At 42.7% G+C, this 18,026-nt stretch overlaps 1 protein-coding gene across 1 annotated transcript in view; it reads right to left on the bottom strand.

Moving 5' to 3' along the window:
* LOC128254162 (uncharacterized) overlaps positions 1–9,578 on the bottom strand; it is a 39,183-nt gene extending 29,605 nt beyond the window's left edge. Inside the window, 2 exon segments of the mRNA XM_052983022.1 lie at positions 5,513–7,426; positions 9,525–9,578. Coding sequence (XP_052838982.1) covers positions 5,513–6,799 — 1,287 coding nt within the window. The 5' untranslated portion in view covers positions 6,800–7,426; positions 9,525–9,578.
* Positions 9,579–18,026: the final 8,448 nt, after the last annotated feature.

Raw genomic sequence — 18,026 nt, 5'->3', positions numbered from 1 at the left:
AGTTGAAGAGCTCGCTGGCGGGGGCGTTTATATCATTTTAATCATATTTAAACAGCGCCCGTATTTATCGCTCATTATTTATGCATATATCAATCTATATGGCCACGCGAGACCCCATTAACAGGCAAACAAATGCCCCGAAAATTCGTGGAAAAACCGCGCCCAAAGGAAAAGCTTACAACAACAACAAAAAAGGAAGGAAAAAAGTAAAAAAGAAAGGGAATTGGAAGGAGGTGAGCTGCTAAGCAAGGCAAAAAAGAGGCGACGCACCTGTCTGTCTGTCACATCACATATTGGTTTGCCTAACACACACGCTCGCAGGATCAGGCGCCATGTCGTTATGCCACACAATTTTATCAACATTAATTTGTCAAACATTTACCGGCATTGCGCCAGAGCCCTATCCTTCCCTTCTAATGAGAACAATACGTTGAATGTGGCTGTGGAATTTAATGAAATGAGATGTAAACATGTGGACAGCTGTGGGCAAGCAGTGAAAAAAAAGGAGGAAAAGGACCCTGGCCATTGTTAGCCGCTCTCACTTTGTTTTTCCCCAGCTGCATTTGCTTGTTTTCGAACTCGTAATGAAATTCTTGAGTAGAAATTCATTTTGCAACTTTTGCTGAAACAATGCTCATTGAATAATTTACGCCCTGCGCCGGCACAAATGAAAAACCCAAAGCAGGGTGTGGGGAAAATGTGGAAATTGTGGAAAATGGGTGAATGGCTGAAATGGGTTGAATGGTAGTGTGGAAAACTGCAGCAGTGCTTCACTTAGTAAGCTCCCCAGTCCCATGGCAATCTACGTGCTCGGGGTCCAGGCGCTGGCCATAATTGCATTAGCCGGATGCCCTGGATGTGGCTCCCATTTCCACATCCACATCCACCTCCACATCCACCACCCACCCTGGGTTAATGTAATTGTTTTGTGTATTTAGCCTGGACATTGCATTCAAGTATCACGAGGGAAAACCCACCTAACCTGCCCTGCCCTGCAAACCTCCCTTAATGAGCCAATCAATGCACGCGATTCCGGGGCGAGCTGGGAGTTGGTAAAAGTTCTGGCCTCATTTGACAAGCTCAAAATGCAAATTGTTGGCAATTAGCGTTTCATGCGAATCCAGCACGAAGGTGGCACAGCTTCTTGGCTCATCTGCAGCCAACTAATTAAACTTTGTCTGTGTCGGGGAGTCTAATGTGAAGACATTTGAGCTTAGACTTTGGAAACGAACCACAAAGAGGCTAGCATTAATTATTTGGCTTCGTCAATTGCCTAATTTTGATTTAGTCTTACTCAAAATTAAGTTCAACAGTTCAATTTGAAATGCTTTATATATAATTTGAATGCTTAGACTGGATTGATTGATGCAAAATTAAATACAATGTAGTTAAATCCCAGAATCAAAAGGTAAAATTATAGTTTAAATAATTTTAGGTTACTTGAGGTGAGAAAATCTTAATTCCACACTTTAGGATCGAATATTCGAAATTCCGTTTTAAATGCTTGTTTTATTAATCATTCAAATGATGTCATTCCTACAATCCACATCTCCTAACTTTCATAGTAACCTTTAAGTTAATTAAAAGAACTTTTCAATTGATTGATTATTCATCATCCTTATGCAACTTGAATGCTTTGCCTAAATAAATATTTAAAAACAAAGCTCTTTGGCAAAATATGTCTTCAGCATATCCAATTTCAACATTGCTTTCGTCGGCGATGACTTAAGGCAAAATAATTAGCATATGGCAATTCCTGTAATCAATTGCAATCTTTTCATTCGATTGAAATTGCGAAACCAAGAGTAGAAATCAAGAGAATTAAACTTCAGGCGGCAAGGATGGCAAACAGCGATGGCAAATTACCACAATTGATGCATATAGACATCTGGATTCAGATTCGCATTCAGGCAGACGGTATTCCACAGAACTGGCATCATTTGCCTGCGGGCGGAAAATTTATGACAGTTTTCGTTTATTTGTGTCTGGCTGGGTTCCGATGGCTCGATTTCTCGACTTCTCGATGGCTCGACAGTGGGAATGATGTAACCAGAAGGAGCAATAACAAACTGCAGCAGCAACAGCAGCAGCAACAGCAGCAGCAGCAGCAACTGCAGCAGCAACGGCGGCAACTGCTTACAAAATAATTGATTTTGTACACATCCTTGACACAAATAAACATTCTCTCGGCTCTGCGAAAGTTAAAACCCACCATGAGCCAGCCACGTTGGGGGTCGTAGAGCTCTGTGAAAATTTTGAATTAAATCCAAACAAAGCTAAAGGATTTTTAATTGAATTTGAGGGGTTTCAACAGCAAATTCAATTCGCAGTTTGCACAGTTACAGGCAAAAGTTTAATGAATCCAATGAAGTTTTTACGCTCGACTGGAGTGTTTGTGTTTTGTTTTTTTTGTTTTGTTTCTCCCGTGTAACAAACAGAACTAGCTGGAGAGCAAATAGCCAGGATTGCTAACCGAGGATACGACTGATTTAATCACCTGAAAACGAGCAACAAAACTCGATTCCTTCGACTCCAGGATATTGAGTTTCGAAAGGCACTCGTTGCCGGGCCCCAAAGGCCACACATCCAAGTGCTCGATGTTCCGAACGCTCTGCACTCGACACAGTGACAAGAGCCTAACTGCAGCCTGCCTTGGAATCCCAATCCACTGGGCCATCAACACATCAACAGGCCGCCATCATAAATTCAGCACTCGCGTTCGCAAAAACGCAAAAAAAAACTCAAAAACTGCCACCAAAAGAGAATGGCAGAATGGCAGGGAAAATGCGGCCAAAAGGCAGAGCTTAGCCCACTGCCAACTGAAAATCCGGCGACTGAAGAACTGTTGGCTAATTTGCAGCTTCAATGCAGGCGTGTCGTTCTTTTTGGGACACGACTTAATTGAAAGTTCGGACAGGTCTTTGTGCTGCAATTTGAACACGGAATTTTCGGCCTTTCCTAAGCGGCTTTAAGTCCTTGGCCAAAGGATACAGGCGAAACCGAGAAAGGCAATTATCCCAGGTAAGCCTTCCATCTACCAAAAGTTCTGAAAATGTGACACTTTTTAAGAAAGATACATACGATTTGTATGCAAATTAATGTAAATTTTTGATTGCCTTAAAAATTCGTCCTTTTTCTTAAGCCTAAGAAAACGCCACTTGATAAGTTACTTTACCAGGAAAAATACAGCGAAATCATAAGGTGGAACCAAAACTGATATACTTTAGAAAAATATTATTTGTAAAATAAAAAAAATTAAATAAAATTAATTTTAAAACTTTTTATTTTCCCAGTCTAGTCACTAAATTTTAGTATAAACATTTGTGATATAATATATTGGCTATTCTTCCAAATAACCTGCCAAAATAAAATCTTTACCTATACTAGTAGTATATATAAAAGATAAATAAACTATCATTGAAACGAAATAAACGTAATGAATTATCTTGTTGCATTTAAAATAGACAAGGATAAAGCCGAATTACTTTTTAAGGTAACCTACATATTTATTCAATAATCAATAAGTTTCAAGTTGACCAGATGAGCAGTTAAACAACCATCTTACTCTTCTTAGCCAAGTCCTCGAAACGGCTTGATTGATTTAATTGCTTAATTGCCAGTTGGCTGAATGATAGACAATCGAAACGAAATACATTGGCCAGGAGGTATTTTTAATCCGACAATAATTGAAAAATCAATAGTGCGGCACCGGCTTAAGCAATTGCCATTCGAAATTGGATTCCAGCTACTTGTCTGTCAGTCGAAGAATCAACTTAGTTGTGGTTTTGGTAAAAGCAAAAGTCTAAAAAGGCGAGAAACTATTCGATTCAATTAAATTTGCATTAGGGCGAGAATGCATTAATAAATATTAAGATCTCAATTACACTTGGCAGAGCCAATTGAGTGCATGGAATTCTTTGGCAGGCTACCAAAAACGAGGCAGCCGAAAAAAAAGTAGAATAGAAATCAATTTGAAAGTGTTTGCCTGTGCCCCTGTACCTTCTACCCACCCGCCCACTTTGTGGCACAATTACCAAGGCATTTTCGTTGATTTGCAGCACGTTTTCCCAGTTGCCAGCACTACCGCTGATGATTTCGATTCCGGCGAAGACGATGATGATGATTCCCCGGCCATGATGAAGCTGTCGTGGCACTTCAAGTGGCCGAAGATGTGGCGCACAATTGTCACAACGAATACTGTATAGCGGCGAGGAAAAAAAAATCGCTTTTTCCTTTGGCAGTTTGGAGTGGCAAGCCAACAACGCCAAAGTAGCTGCCTCGATAGCGACAATAATAATGTGCAAAAGGCCTTGCTGGCAGGGTTTTTCCCCCAGAAAAACTTAAGGTTGCCGTTTACCAAACTTTAATTGACTTTAAAAGTATTGGATCGCATGACAAAAATCGTTTAGGCAGCACTTTCTTTCTGGGAATCGGAAAAGCTATCAAGATGGCCAACAACTGACAGCGGCTTTCAATATTCCTGAGTCGCAATGAACAGGGACCTTTGCCTGTCGCACTGAGATCCCCTTGAAATGCACACAATTTGTATATGCATTCGAGTGGTCCTTTGTGCGTGTTCCCCGTATTTGCATCGGTGTGCACTTAAGCCGAGCTTTGTTGTCGATTGCTTGACAGTTTCTTGCAGAGTAAAAAAAATATCCATTTAAATGCAAGAATTGTGCTCTTGACCAAGAGGAAGATTTCTGGCTAAAAAACCTTTGCAATCCTCTTTAAAAAAACATTTTTCTGAAAGAACAACAATTTCACTTGTCGACATTATAAAAGTATTAAAAAGTTCCCAGTAAATTTGGCCAGCTTGTTCCGAGTATCTGGTCATGTCTTAAATATTCTTTAAGTAGATGGCTAACTTCGTACTGTGTTATATTTCCTATATTACATTTAATTACTTTTAAATGTGTTAATTCCCAAAATGTCTTTATTATGTGTTGTTCAATTTAAACAAATCAATGTTTTTTAAAAGGCATTGCATCTGCTTATTTGTAAGCAATGCTGAAAAATAAGCTTTCTCAGTGGAAAATGGATAAATACTAATTCTTAGTAAAAATTAATTTGTTAATCCAGAAAAGATTATAGTTTGTTAGCTCTTTAAAAAACATTTTTCCGAATAAACAATAATTGCACTTGTCGATATTATAAATTTGGACAGCTTTTTCCGAGTATCTGGTGATGTTTTAAATTACTTAAAGTAGAAAGCTAAATTCGTACTCTAACCTATTTCCTATATAACTTTAAAATGCATGTGTTAATTTCAAGAATTTCTTCCTTATGTGTTCTTCAATTTAGCAAAGATTATTAAGTCAATATTCCTTAAAACGGTATTGCATCTGCTAAATTGTAAGCAATAACCTTTCTCAATGGAAAATGGAGAGTTACGCCTTCTAATTTAAGAAAAAACTAATTTGTTAAACCAGAAAATAATGTAATTGCCAAGTTCTTGATGGTTGGGTGGCAAATAAGTTCTGGGAAATTAAGATGATGCCGTGAGACTCACCTGCAAGTCGGTTGCTGTGCCCGGCTGTGCCAGATCACAGGCTGATATCCAAGGATTAAGGCGTGTTAACGAAGTCGCAGTGCCGAGTATGGACTTCTTCAGATCCACGGGTGCTGGCAAGGATGTGGTGGTGGTGGTGCTGTCGCTGTTGCTTTGCTTGCTGTTGCTGTTGCTGGCTCCTGCCGACTCGGTGGTGGCCACGGCGGACAGGCTGTTATCCTTGTGGCCAATCAGCTGGGCCGTCTGGCCATCAAGGATGTGGCCGCTGGCCTCTCGTTTGTTATTGTTATTATCGTAGCTGTTGGCGAACTCCTTCGAGTGGCCGTTGCTGTTGCTGTTGCCGTTGTCGTTGTGCTGCAGGACACCCTCATCAATCAGTCGGCTCTCGTCCTGCTGCTGCTGTTCGGTTTCAGTTTCCGTTTCCGTTTCGGCTTCCCTCTCTGTTTCTGTCTCTGTCTCTGTCTCTGTCTCGCTCTCTGCCTCTGGCTCTGTGTCTATTTCCGTTTCCGTTTCGGGTTGCTGTTGCCGCTGCAGATTGTAGTCCTCCTCGTCGGCGTCTTCGTTGAGCTTGATCAGGCGATCGAATGACTCCTCGGACAGCAGATCGTCCTCGGCCACCAGGGCGAAGATGTCCTGGTCCTCGTCGTAGGCCTGCGACGAGGGGAACTGCACGGTCAGGCCGCGATCCTGCTCCGCCTCCGGATCCGCTTCCTGCTGGTCGCCGAACTCTGTGCCCGCTGTGACTCCTAATCCCGCTGCTGCAGGACCTCCTTTTGCCGCACCCACTCCCGCTCCCGTTCCGCCTGCCCTACCTGCTATGTCCCTGCTGCTGCTGCTGCTCTCGCGACGCCTACGCCTCTGCTGCCTCCTGTCCGCAATCCGCGAGGATATCCAGGACTCGGAGTGCGCCTGCTGGTACTGGCTGTACTCCCGCGGCGGCAGCTGTGGGTGCTGAAAGTGTAGCGCAAACTCGAAATGGTGGGGCAGGAAGATGGGCAGCAGGTACGAGCCAGAGCTGCGAACGAATGACGACGATGAAGATTCGCCAGTGGACGGTAACGTGGTTGCAACTCCACCGCCTCTGCCTCTGCCCCCCCTGCTTCCACCGCCGTCCGATGTGGTTGCTCCTGCTGCGGATGTTGCTGCCGCAGATATTGCTGCTGCCGCAGATGTTGCCGCTGTTGCTGTTGGTGTTGCTGTTGCTGAGCTGATGCTGCTGCTGCTGCCACGCCGAGCCCCCGAAATAAACGCAAGCGCCATCACGACCAGCCCGGGTCCTGGCCGCATATTGACCTCGGGTTCGGCGGTGCTAGCATGGTGCAGGCCCGCTTGAGACGCGCTTGCGACTCCAATTCAATGCGAGTAATGATGGGCTCATGGCCCCATCATCATCAGTAGTGTGGGCTGCGGAGCGGTATTCTTAGTTGGCGATCGGCGATCGGCTCTCTCTCGACCCGTCGTCTGATCCCTCTGATCCCTCTTGTCCCTCTTGTCCCTCTGATCCCTCTGATCCCTCTGATCCCTCTTGTCCCTCCGCCAGAGCCGCTCCAGCTTCAGTTGCTGCCCTGCGTCGTCCACATCCAGCGGCATGAATCCCGGCCAGATTACCAGTTCCTTTCGCCAGCTAATCACTGGCCAGCATTCGAATAGTAAGCTTTTTTTTTTTTTTTTGGTTTTAGGAGGCAACGATTTTTTGGATTGAAAAAAACTCACTCCGCTTAACGCTTTAATTTTCTGTTACTCTCATAATATTATTATTTGTATTATTGTTGTATTTGCTGGTGGTGCACAATAACCTTGGAATTGGAATTGGACATTTTGAAATTCGTTTGCTTCGTTGATTTGGTTTTTTTTTTCTTAATTTTTTTTTTAGTTGGGGTTTGGGTTTCTCACATAATTGATTAATTAAGAAATCTGCACAAAGACAAAGAAGTTGTGGTTAGGCACTTTTCGGGGCATTTTTCCGATTTTAATGTGTGTTTTTCAGTAAAATAAAAAAAATTTGTAGCGGGGGGTGATGTTCGAAAATATTTTGTGCGCTCACGCTCTCGATTTCTCAATGCGCTCTATTTGCGCTCTCTCAAAATCATTAAGCTAATGGTTAAGAACATGTTTTGGGAACTTCATTGTCTAGAAATAGTTATTAATAAATGGCATTTATAGGCGCTTTGGTGTCCTTTTTTTCAGTTTTATGTTAATTTAGTTTTAATATTTTTCGCACAGAGCGAGATGGCACTAGCTCTTCGTTTTGCCGAAGCTTGTGAACGGTAAAACCAAACGAACGCGAACTCCGTACAAAAGAAGAAAGCCGAAAAAAACGGTCGTGGAAATCCCGTATATCTAACACACACACACAGAGGCAGTGCAAAGAAATTTATATAATTCGCTGCTCTGCTTCTGCTTTCAGCTTTCTCTCTTGTTTTTGTTGGCTTTCGCTGCAAACACACAAAAACAGCGAACGCAGGGATCCACTAAAAGGGGCACGAGTACTCGAATTCGTGGGTGTAAGCCGTGGCTCTCTCACCCACCCACACACACACACGCGCTCTCTTTCTTTCTCTCTCTCTTTTTAGTCCTGCAAGCGCGAGTGTGTGCGTGAGTAGTTACTTAGGGCAGCCAGGCAAGCACTCCGCATGCCACTTTTTTTCCTTCTTTTTTTTCGTATTTTAGCCAACAAGAAGAAGTTGGCTAGGAACAAGATGACGAAGAAGAGAAAGAAGAGGAATAAGTGAAAGAGGCCGCAGGACCAAAAGAAGTCGCCCCTTTCGCTGTATTGGTGGTAAGCCTATGCGTATGTGTCCCTCTCTTGGCGTTCGCTATACCTTGGTATTGGTGTTAGAGCCCCAAATCCAAGAAGTGGAAATCGAAGAAGCATGTTTCAAATAAAAGACACCAATCCTAAGACAAAAAAGTCCCAAATCACTTTCTTTTTGCCTTTTAATAACCCTCGAGAACGTGTGTATCACAAAGGAATCTAGACTTTCAATTCAGCATTTTTCGTGTTTCATTTAAATCTTCGATTGTCCTCTTTGCTTTTTTCGCAGGCTTTCTGCCTTCGCTCTTTGTGTGTTAACTTTCACTTTTGTTTTATTTGCTGCGTTGACACTGCGCACACACACACAGACACACACACACGCACACACACGAACGCACGCACACTCGTGGCTAGATGTATATGTATAAGAATTTTCTCTTTTTTTTTTGTTGGTGCGTGTGCTGGCTGTGGGATCCTTTCATTTCAGTACAACAGCCGCTTATATAAGCCCGGAACGTAGCACGAAAACTTTGGAACACTCTTTAGCGGGTTTTTGGTTTTTGGTTTTCTTTTACTTTTTTGTGTTGTTTCTATATATACGCATATATACGCTGCGAATCGAACGGCATTATGATGAACGAGCGAAAAACTCCCCGAAATGCGGGGGCATTAATTTTTGCATTATATAACATTTTGGTGGGGGCGCAACCGTCCGTTTTTCTGGGCGAGAATTAACGAGTTCGAAAGCACTTTGGTAACACTTTTTTTCGAGTGGCAAATACTCGGTGGGGGTTACCTACGTGCAAATATGTAAATAGGTAAATATGTACTATATACTTGGGGGTGGGGGGAGCCCTACTTCTTCTTCTTCTTCTTATTTTCCGCAGAGCGCAGCATCAACGGCCGTGTAACGGTTATTTTCGCATGTGTGGGCGGGGACACACGGCCGAATGCGGGGGGCGTGGCGTGGTAGGCAGTGCTCGAGAGTTATGCTTGGCAGATTTTCCTGCTTCTTTTCTTTTCTTCTCGATTTTTTTTTTGGTTCGGTTAACGCTTTGATTTTGGTTTATATTTGGATTAGTTTCGCAGACTAGCCATCGCCCCCGGCCACTGTAAAAAGTCTGAGGACCCGAGTACCGTTTTATTCACTGAATTCGGTGAAGAACTGAATGCTTCTGCTATGTGTTTTTTTTTCTTTTACTGGCTACAGTTTGGTGTGTTTTTTGTGGACGCGACGTCGCAGGACAAATACCGTACAATCCTGCTTCCTGCTGATGGCCCCAAACGGCACTGACTGTGCCACAATTGCAGATGGCGCTCGACTGGAATGTGCGAGCGGTCCACAAGGACCCGAGTGGTGCCCGAAGTCACCCGAAGCCGCGCACGAGCTCACGCCCGAGGGCACAGCAGCTGACAACGGAGAGCCGCCTGCTCTCCCATGCGCTGTCGCTCTCCGCCGTTTTCCAGGACTCGTCCTGCTTTCGTCCTTTAACAGAGCACGCTGTTAGCGATTAACAGCGATTTCGAAAAGCCATTTCTGAGGCCAGTTCGACGAGTTGAAGTAAGAAGAATTACTTGCTGCAGGGCACTTAATCACACGAGCGGAGAAAGAGAGAGAGAGAGAGAGAGAGAATCACTCAGAAGTCCCCACTTGACTCGACTCATCTATTTCGTCCTTTCGACCATCCTGTCCCTCTGTTTTTGCCTTTACTTTTACTTTTCGGTCTCTGGCTTTTGTGTGCGCATTTCGTTATGGCGTCTTGTCTTTGTCTCACTTGGCCTAAATGTGTAATACCCTATAATGTCGTTTAATCCCACTCGACGTGTTTTAGTTTCGCCCGCCAGCTTAGGCCAAAGTCAGGCGGAGTCGGAATGTTGTCGCATGGTGAAGTCGATGGAGAGATAATTACCAGGTGCCTCGGGAGGCGATGCAGTTCCCCAGTTGCAGTAGCCTGCTGCTACTTGATTGGCAATTAGCGGCGAGATAATGGGGACACGGCCAATTAATATGCTTCTCAATTGATGCGGCATACGAAAACCAATTGAATTTTGGCTCAATAATTTGTAAACTTTGTTTCAATCGAAACCCAACTATTGTGATAGGAAGACCAATGGCGTTAATAATTTGTACGCTTTGTAAAAAATAAAAATACCAAATTAAATTAAATTAAATTTTAAAAATACTGATAATATATTGTTTTAATCGCAAATATTCATTAGAAATTAATAAATGTTGAATTACAAATTCCATTTCTGTAAAGGTATTGTATAAAATTGTATTAATATAGGGCAGATATTTGTTTTCTGTTTCTCTTTTCATAAGGTTTTTTAAGTTATAGAAGTATAAAGTTCAATATTCAATTGCATTTAGTATATAAATTATATGTATGCTTATATTTATGTATGGTTATACTTAATATTCCTTGATTGGTCAAGTGTTATAAGTCAGTTTTATGAAAACTGACGACCTTTTGAGCGTTTAAAAAAATGGACTATGTTATTTTCGAAAAACAATCCACGCAAGAGCCTTTTCAACGTGAACCGAGTTGATGACCAATTTCGGTGATGCATATTCTGCCAAGCTCTCGCCGGCAGTCCAATTGCGATGAATATCCAAGGCCACGCCGACCTTCAAACAGACACTCGACAGTAGCAGCAGAGTCGATGGCAGTAGAAACAGCCAACAGCCAACAGTGAACAGTGAACAGCCACTCACTCAATAGTTGGCGGTTAGTCGGGCCAAAAGATGGGAGGACAGTGAATGGGAGGACAGACAGCACTTGAATTATTAAGTTTTCTTTTTGGTAATTAACTTAAGTAACTGCCACGACAAATCAAAGGGAAGGCCCGACCATGGCCATATTAGCCTTAGCCACACCCGATTCGGTCCAATGGGGGCGACGGCGACGGTGACGGTGACGGCGAAGGCGACGGTGAAAGTGACCAAGTGAAGTGGGTAAGCAAAACAAACAGAAATCGAAAAAAGACAAAGATTACTATATAACAACAAAGGCGGAAGGAAAGCGGGCGAGAATCATTTGGCTTGGAAAGCAGTTTGCTTCAATTTATGCGCATTCCAATCAATAACTGTGACACATGCAAGGACAACAGGACGTGCAGAGAGGACGAACGGAAGGAAAGGACCCAGAGCCAAACCCAGACCCAGACCCAGGCCCAGACCCACCCAACAAAAAGCAGCAAGCAGCACCCAAGAATCAGCCAAAGAACCAAGCACCCAAGAATCCAAGGAGCCACGAGGAGAGTGAAAGTGCCAGGACATCGAGAACATGGAAGATGGCTCGCTGGTGTTTGTGGCATGGATATGAATGTGTCAAACTTATGCGGGCGCACACCCACACACACTCACACACACACTCGCACATGTCGGTGTGCGTGCAGAAATTGATAAGAAACGGAATATCCCTCAAGAAAATTTGCGGCGAGCGAACGTATGTGTGTGTGGGAGGATGTGAGAGGCACTGAGAAAATGGAAAACAAAACCAAAATGCCTGCACAAATAACAAAATAATACCAACAACTAGAAGGGAAAACTTAACTTGTACTTTAGCATAAAGATTCATGGATACTCTTTCGAAAGACAAGGGTACAAAATAATTCCTTACAATAAAATTAATGACTAATGCATTAATTATAAAGTGAATATACTTGTAGGACTAGGATACTAATAAAGTTAAAGTTTCCTTAAATAAATTTGATTTGAAAAAATTAAAAAAAAATTAGTGAATAAAGAATTTTATATTTAAATATCCCTTCACTATTCACAAAAGAATAAGAACTACCTTCATATATTAGTAAAATCTTTTAGCCTTGCCCCTTAACTTACACTGCTTCAAGAGAATTAGTTGTATCTTTAAACCTAAGATAAGACCATTGATTATGCTATATTTAACCCTTTGATTGTTTCTTTGTCAGTTATGGAGGTGATTTCAAACCATATAGCCTAGATATTAATCGGATTAACGCTCCGTTGATTAATTAAAATGATTTATTTTCTGTTTCTAAATATACTTTCTGCGCTGATTGATACACAAAACTCTTGGCCTGGCAGGACGTTATCGAATGCATTACCAGGACAGTTTAAAAGTGCGAAGAGGGGGTTTTTGATGGGTGCTAGAGCATTCGAGTCAGAATCAGACTCGTTATCGTCGCCGCATCTGACAGTTTGGTAAGTTGAGCATCCATCGCATCTCGGGGCAGCATCCTCTTCAATTTCAGCGCCATCTTCAGTTTCGCAGTTTCAGTTCCCCAATTCACCAGTTTGCCAGTTTGCCAGCTTGGGTTTTCGGCTGCTAGCGTGCCAAGGTAGCTGCGACGCTTAGCTTTTCAGATATAACCGTTACAAGGACGCCGCCTGACCAAAACGAAAGCAAACGAATCGAAACGAAACGAGAGGAAAGCCAAGGCAGCAAAAGTGGGTGGCGAAAGGAAGCGGCAAGGATTTTGCGCAGTCCTTCCCTCGCGCAAGTCGCTCTGCTCATTTTATTTATTTAATTTTTTCTTTTTTTTCGCACACGCACCACGAAGAGCAAACGCAAAAAGGAACGCTCACACACACAGAGAAGCGGCGGGAGGCAGAGGCAAGTTTTGTGAATGAAATTTCGCGCAGGCACAAAGCGGCCAAACAATGTGATAAAAGGGGAGGCAGCGGCAGGACATCCCCCGCCTTAGCACAAATCCCTCGGGCAAGTCACGCGGCGAGCGGATGCACAGAGAGCCTTCCACCGCCCACCGCCCAGCGCCCAGCGCCACCCAAAAAACAAAAGCAAACACAAACAATGCCGCCAAAAAGCACAGTCTAACTTCTATAAATCGAACTTTGGCAAGGGTAGCCCCACATTGGGCGCCAATTATTTTGTGGTCCACAAAATGTAAAACTTTAATTATTTTTGGAAACGTTATTTTCCGAAACTCTTGTCGATTTATAACTTCAGCAAGTCGAACTTTCTTAATTTGGTCCCACGTTGTGCGCCACATTAGTCCAACTTGTCGAGTTAAAAGGAGTTCGACTGTATTTTATGTATAAAAAGAAGCTTGAAGGGACAGCCGCTTCTTGCTGCTGCTGCTTCCTTACCGATTCCGATTTTCCTCGCCCTATTCCTGTTGTTGCTGTAGCGGGCGTGGTGTCTGCTGCCTTCCTGGAAACGCTGGAAGGCAAAAGGGAAACTAAACTAATGCTCGGCGCCTATCGATGATGACGATGACTGTGACTCAGATTCGAAATCGGACTCAGACTCGTTTGGTCCGTCTTGACCCACAAATGGGTCCGGCTGTCTGATAATTATGCGAGCTATGAACTGCGAACTGGCAGCCATTGGAGATGGCGCTGGAGATACGGTTAAATGCGCGCAATAAAAGCGAAGGCGGATGATGGTTGGGAGGGCGGTTAGCCAAAATAGGTTATTGCAATCCTCGCGATGGCAGGAGGAGCAAAATAAATGCGCAGATAAAAGCATTTAAGAAGATAATCAAGGTTAGCTTCTGGAAGCATATTGGATTCGAGTGCGATTTAAATTGAATTTGGGGAACCTTCAAAAAAGAGAGCTTTTGGATAAAGAGGAACTGTTATGACAAATTGCCTGCAATCGGATGACGATGATTTAACCAAGTACCAGTACCAACAGAAAGCGAAAAGTCCGTATTTCAAGTTATGTGAGATAAGCTAAAGTTTTCTCCTAAAACTATTTCTTTAGTGGATGGTGATATCTTATAAGAGCTATCACTGGAAATTGAATCATATATATATGAAGTTTTTTTTTCAAGCTAAGAACCAGCTCACGGTATGATGCATGTTATTGATTAAAACCAAATTTAAATTCGGAGATTTGTAATTTTTTTGTTAGTTGGATTGAAAATGAATGTAATGAAATGGGAGTTGCACATCCGCTGGCCAGCCCCTTACCCACACTCTCTCCCCTATCGGTACACATATGCAGCACCTAAAATGTAAATTCCTATGGGTGTGTGTGAGAGTGCGGGCGGGTGTGTTTGTTGTTGTTGTTGTTGGGTGATAAAGCCATAGATAGAGCGTGGGTGCATGAGTGTGGATAATGGCTCGTCGCAAAGTCGAAACGCACACACCAAGCCACCGAATGTCTGCACAAGCCCCCTTATTGGCACCCAACAACCCACTCACCCACACACACACACACGCACTCAACCACACACACACACGGACACATACATGCGCGTCTCACATAATAAGGTGCGATTTGTCTCGCGCATAAAACGAAATTTCCTGCACACAAACACACAGAAAAGGAGAGGGAGACAGGCAAAGGGGGTGGTTGAGGGGTGGGGGGAGGGGGGTTTTTTAGGTGGGTGATAGCTAAGGGGGTAGGGGGTGGAAGGTGGGAGGTCTGCTTGGTAGCTGGCCAACAATAGTCGGCTTCTTTAACGGGATGAGGGGCCAGCTTCGATTGCTTTGTTGCTTGTACATGACAGCAAAAGCATTGGGTGTCTCTCTGCGTTTGTATGAGTGGGTGGGTGAATGGGTGGCTCTGTGGGTGGTGGTGGTGTGTGGGTGGCTAGCTGTTCTCCGCATCTTTGTAGGTTAAGGCTTATGTCAAAGCAGGAAAATGGGCGACAAAAGGCGTAAGACGAGGCAAACTCGTTTGCCATAATTATTGCTTTTGTTGGTAGCTATCGTCCTTCCTCTCCCTTAACACACCCATCCTCACCCACCTCCTTTCAATCCTGGGCATTATTATTTTAACCGGAAATGTGCGCATATGTGTGTGCGTGTGTGTATGTGTATCGCACAATTTGTGAACTGCATGAACTTTTGTGCCTTGGCCAAAAGGAAGCTCTTCCTGTGTGTGCCGGCATTTAGCAAATTTTTTATGACAATGTTTGCCCCTCTTCACACCCCGTCTCCTTCCCAGACAGCCCTTAATTTTATGACAAATATTATGTTAAAGACCGAATATGCGCTACACCATAAAAGTCAATCATTTTTCATTCCAGCTCCCTTGCTTTCAGTTTTTGTTCGTCCACTGGGGACATTTAATTTTGGGGTTTTTTTTTTGTTGTTCTGTTGGCTGTGATTTTTCTTGATATGCGATATCGCTGTTTTCTGCGCGCTTTCTCTCTGTCTCTCTTTCTCCCTCTTTTTCTGTCATCTCTTGTCTCTCTTCTGCTTGGGTTAGCGCATTTGGTTGTTTGCGAGTATGTGTTTGCCACCCACTGGGCAAGCTTTTGTTGATATTTGGCGCGGCTTGCTTCAATTTATGTTCTGTTTGCCTTTATTGTCTTTCTCGACTTTTTCCCTTCACTGTTTGTTGTCCTTCTACGGTCGAGCTTGGCTAAAGTGAATTTATACATATTTCCGTACTAACGGAAACAGACGGATTTGCACAATTCTGAAATTATCACAATCGAAATGTTTTTAGATTTTAATAATTGTTTTAAATCCATATAATAATTAAACACAAATACAACTGAAAACCTGGTTAAATAAACACGATTTAAAAAAAAATAGAATTGAATACCTATAATTTAGTTTAACAAGAATATAAAGGGTCAAGTGTGCATCCTACTTTCTTTTCAATAATTTAATAACTACTTTTAAAGATTTAAATTTAAGATATAAAATCTTATGCAAAGAACTCACCAAGTTCATGTAAGTCAAAATGTGTCAGTGGATCTAGGTAACATTTTTAAAAACTTTTTTTTTTTAATTATAGTCTTTAGGAAATGGAAACCTACAATTCGTTGTCATTAATTCCTTGGGGTTAAATATTAGTATTATTTAGGGTTTTTCTTCTGTATTCCTGTTGGGGGTGTGTGCTGTTTTTTCCGCTCCTTCCCACTGCTTTCATTTTTTTATTGATAAGTTCATTTAATGGGCATGGCCTCCACCAGCTGCCATCTCATCTCGCCTCTCTGTCACTGTCACTCGTGCCCTCTCTTTCGCTTTCGCTTTCGCTTTCTCGTCCTGCTGCCATTGTCTCCGTTTTGACATTTGTTGGAGTGGCCGCCTAATGAGTTTAATGCTTTGTTATCATCGCTGTAATCGGCTTATGTAATATGACAATATAATTGAATCCCCCGGAATTATGTCATTCGACTGAGGCACGGAATCTACAATTTACAATTTACAATTTACAATTGCAAATTCACAAATTACCAATGCCGGCAATGCACCACCTGCCCCGAAAATCATAAAGGAAATGTTTGTCGGTGTGTGTGTGTGTGTCAACATGGGAAAGCCACTTTCACTCAGCGAGCAAATGAAACTTAACGGAAAAGAAAATTACATCATGCTCGTTTCAATGGGTCGACATAATATTATTTTCTCGGTCCGGGCGAAAAACGAACAGACGGCATAGCACCCAGTGGGTGGTGGGTAGTGGGTAGTGGGTAGTGGGTCCTCGTCTGGTAGTCAATTTTTTATTTATTTATTTTATGCCTACGCACATACGCGCCTGGTGAAAGCGGAGAAAGCGAAGAAAGTGGGGGCTTGACAGGTGTCGCCGACTGAGTGGCTGCCTGACAGACTCGCAAAAGTGGGTGTGGCCCCATCAGCGGTGCGGTGGTGGGGTGGTGAAAAATGGTAGCCTATTATTCTTTGTATTGTTTTATGTGGCATTTATACGCGTATTTTTGTCGTCTTTTAATAGGCAAGGCAAGGCAAGGCAAGGCGAATGGCGAACATCCCGCCGAGTGGAAAATAACAAGGGCAATAGACCACCGCACCCAAATCCAAGCTGGAGGGCTAAAGCTGCTCCTCTGCCCCGTATCGCCATCCAATCAGTAGATAAATAACACATAAAATGAGGTGCTTAATCGGGTTTGAAGTGATGAAAGTGAAACTGAGCCATGGGTATGCAGTCCCGGTCCGTTCCGTTCTGCTCCATTCAGTTCAGTTTGCGTGTATCTCGCCGGAGGCGATGGCTTTGTCTCCGGCGTAAATCTCGAGTATCAACCGGGTATTTGAATATCATTTGCGACCGCCAAATTTGGCAGTGTGCGTGTCCTTCAGGCGTGACGGCATAATTCCACTTTAAATTGCACGCGTATACAAGTAATTTGTCAGCATTGTTTGCATAAATTAGGTAGCCGAAAGTGGTTGATTGGCAAGTGTCATAATAGCACATCAAAAATTTCAAGTTTCATAAGTAAATCGTTTAAAATTGCCGCCCATTGCTGCAGCTATCGATTTTTGGCTAGGTATGTTTAGTATTTTCCCAAAAGGCGCTAGCCCATTTATCGATAGGTTGCACAAATATTACTCTTATATATACGAGCATTTGATTTTAAAAAAAAAAAGCCATGAAAACCTTAAAGGTTTGTTTTTTATTCCTGGTTTTAATAAATAATCACACTTGCTCAATACTTGCTTTCTAAGGTCAGAGGCTCAGCGGCTTGAAAAGATTTCAATATTTGAAAACGTTAGCTTGGTATAATAATTTATTAAACGTTATGAACATTAAGTAGTTATCTTAAACAAATAAATAACAACAAATAAAATGTTGAGTATAGCAATTAAACACACTTTGTTCTTCATAGAGCTGCATAATTAAAAGAACGTTCAAAAAAAGTAAGCTCCTTTTTATCAACATTGTTTGCGATTACTTTATTGAACAAAGTATTAAGAAAAATGTATGCAATTGCTTTAAACAATTAAAACGAATAGAAAATATATTAAATGTTTTATGTTTTTAAAACCTCAAAGGTTTGGCGGGTAAGCAATACTGCCACCTTTTTCCCGTTAACTTGCGCTGCCACTCAGTTCACTTA

Source organism: Drosophila gunungcola (genome assembly GCF_025200985.1).
Source record: "Drosophila gunungcola strain Sukarami chromosome 2R unlocalized genomic scaffold, Dgunungcola_SK_2 000004F, whole genome shotgun sequence".
NCBI lineage: Eukaryota > Metazoa > Arthropoda > Insecta > Diptera > Drosophilidae > Drosophila > Drosophila gunungcola.
Note: the sequence above shows the minus strand (reverse complement) of the source record. Positions and strands in the feature narration are given on the sequence as shown.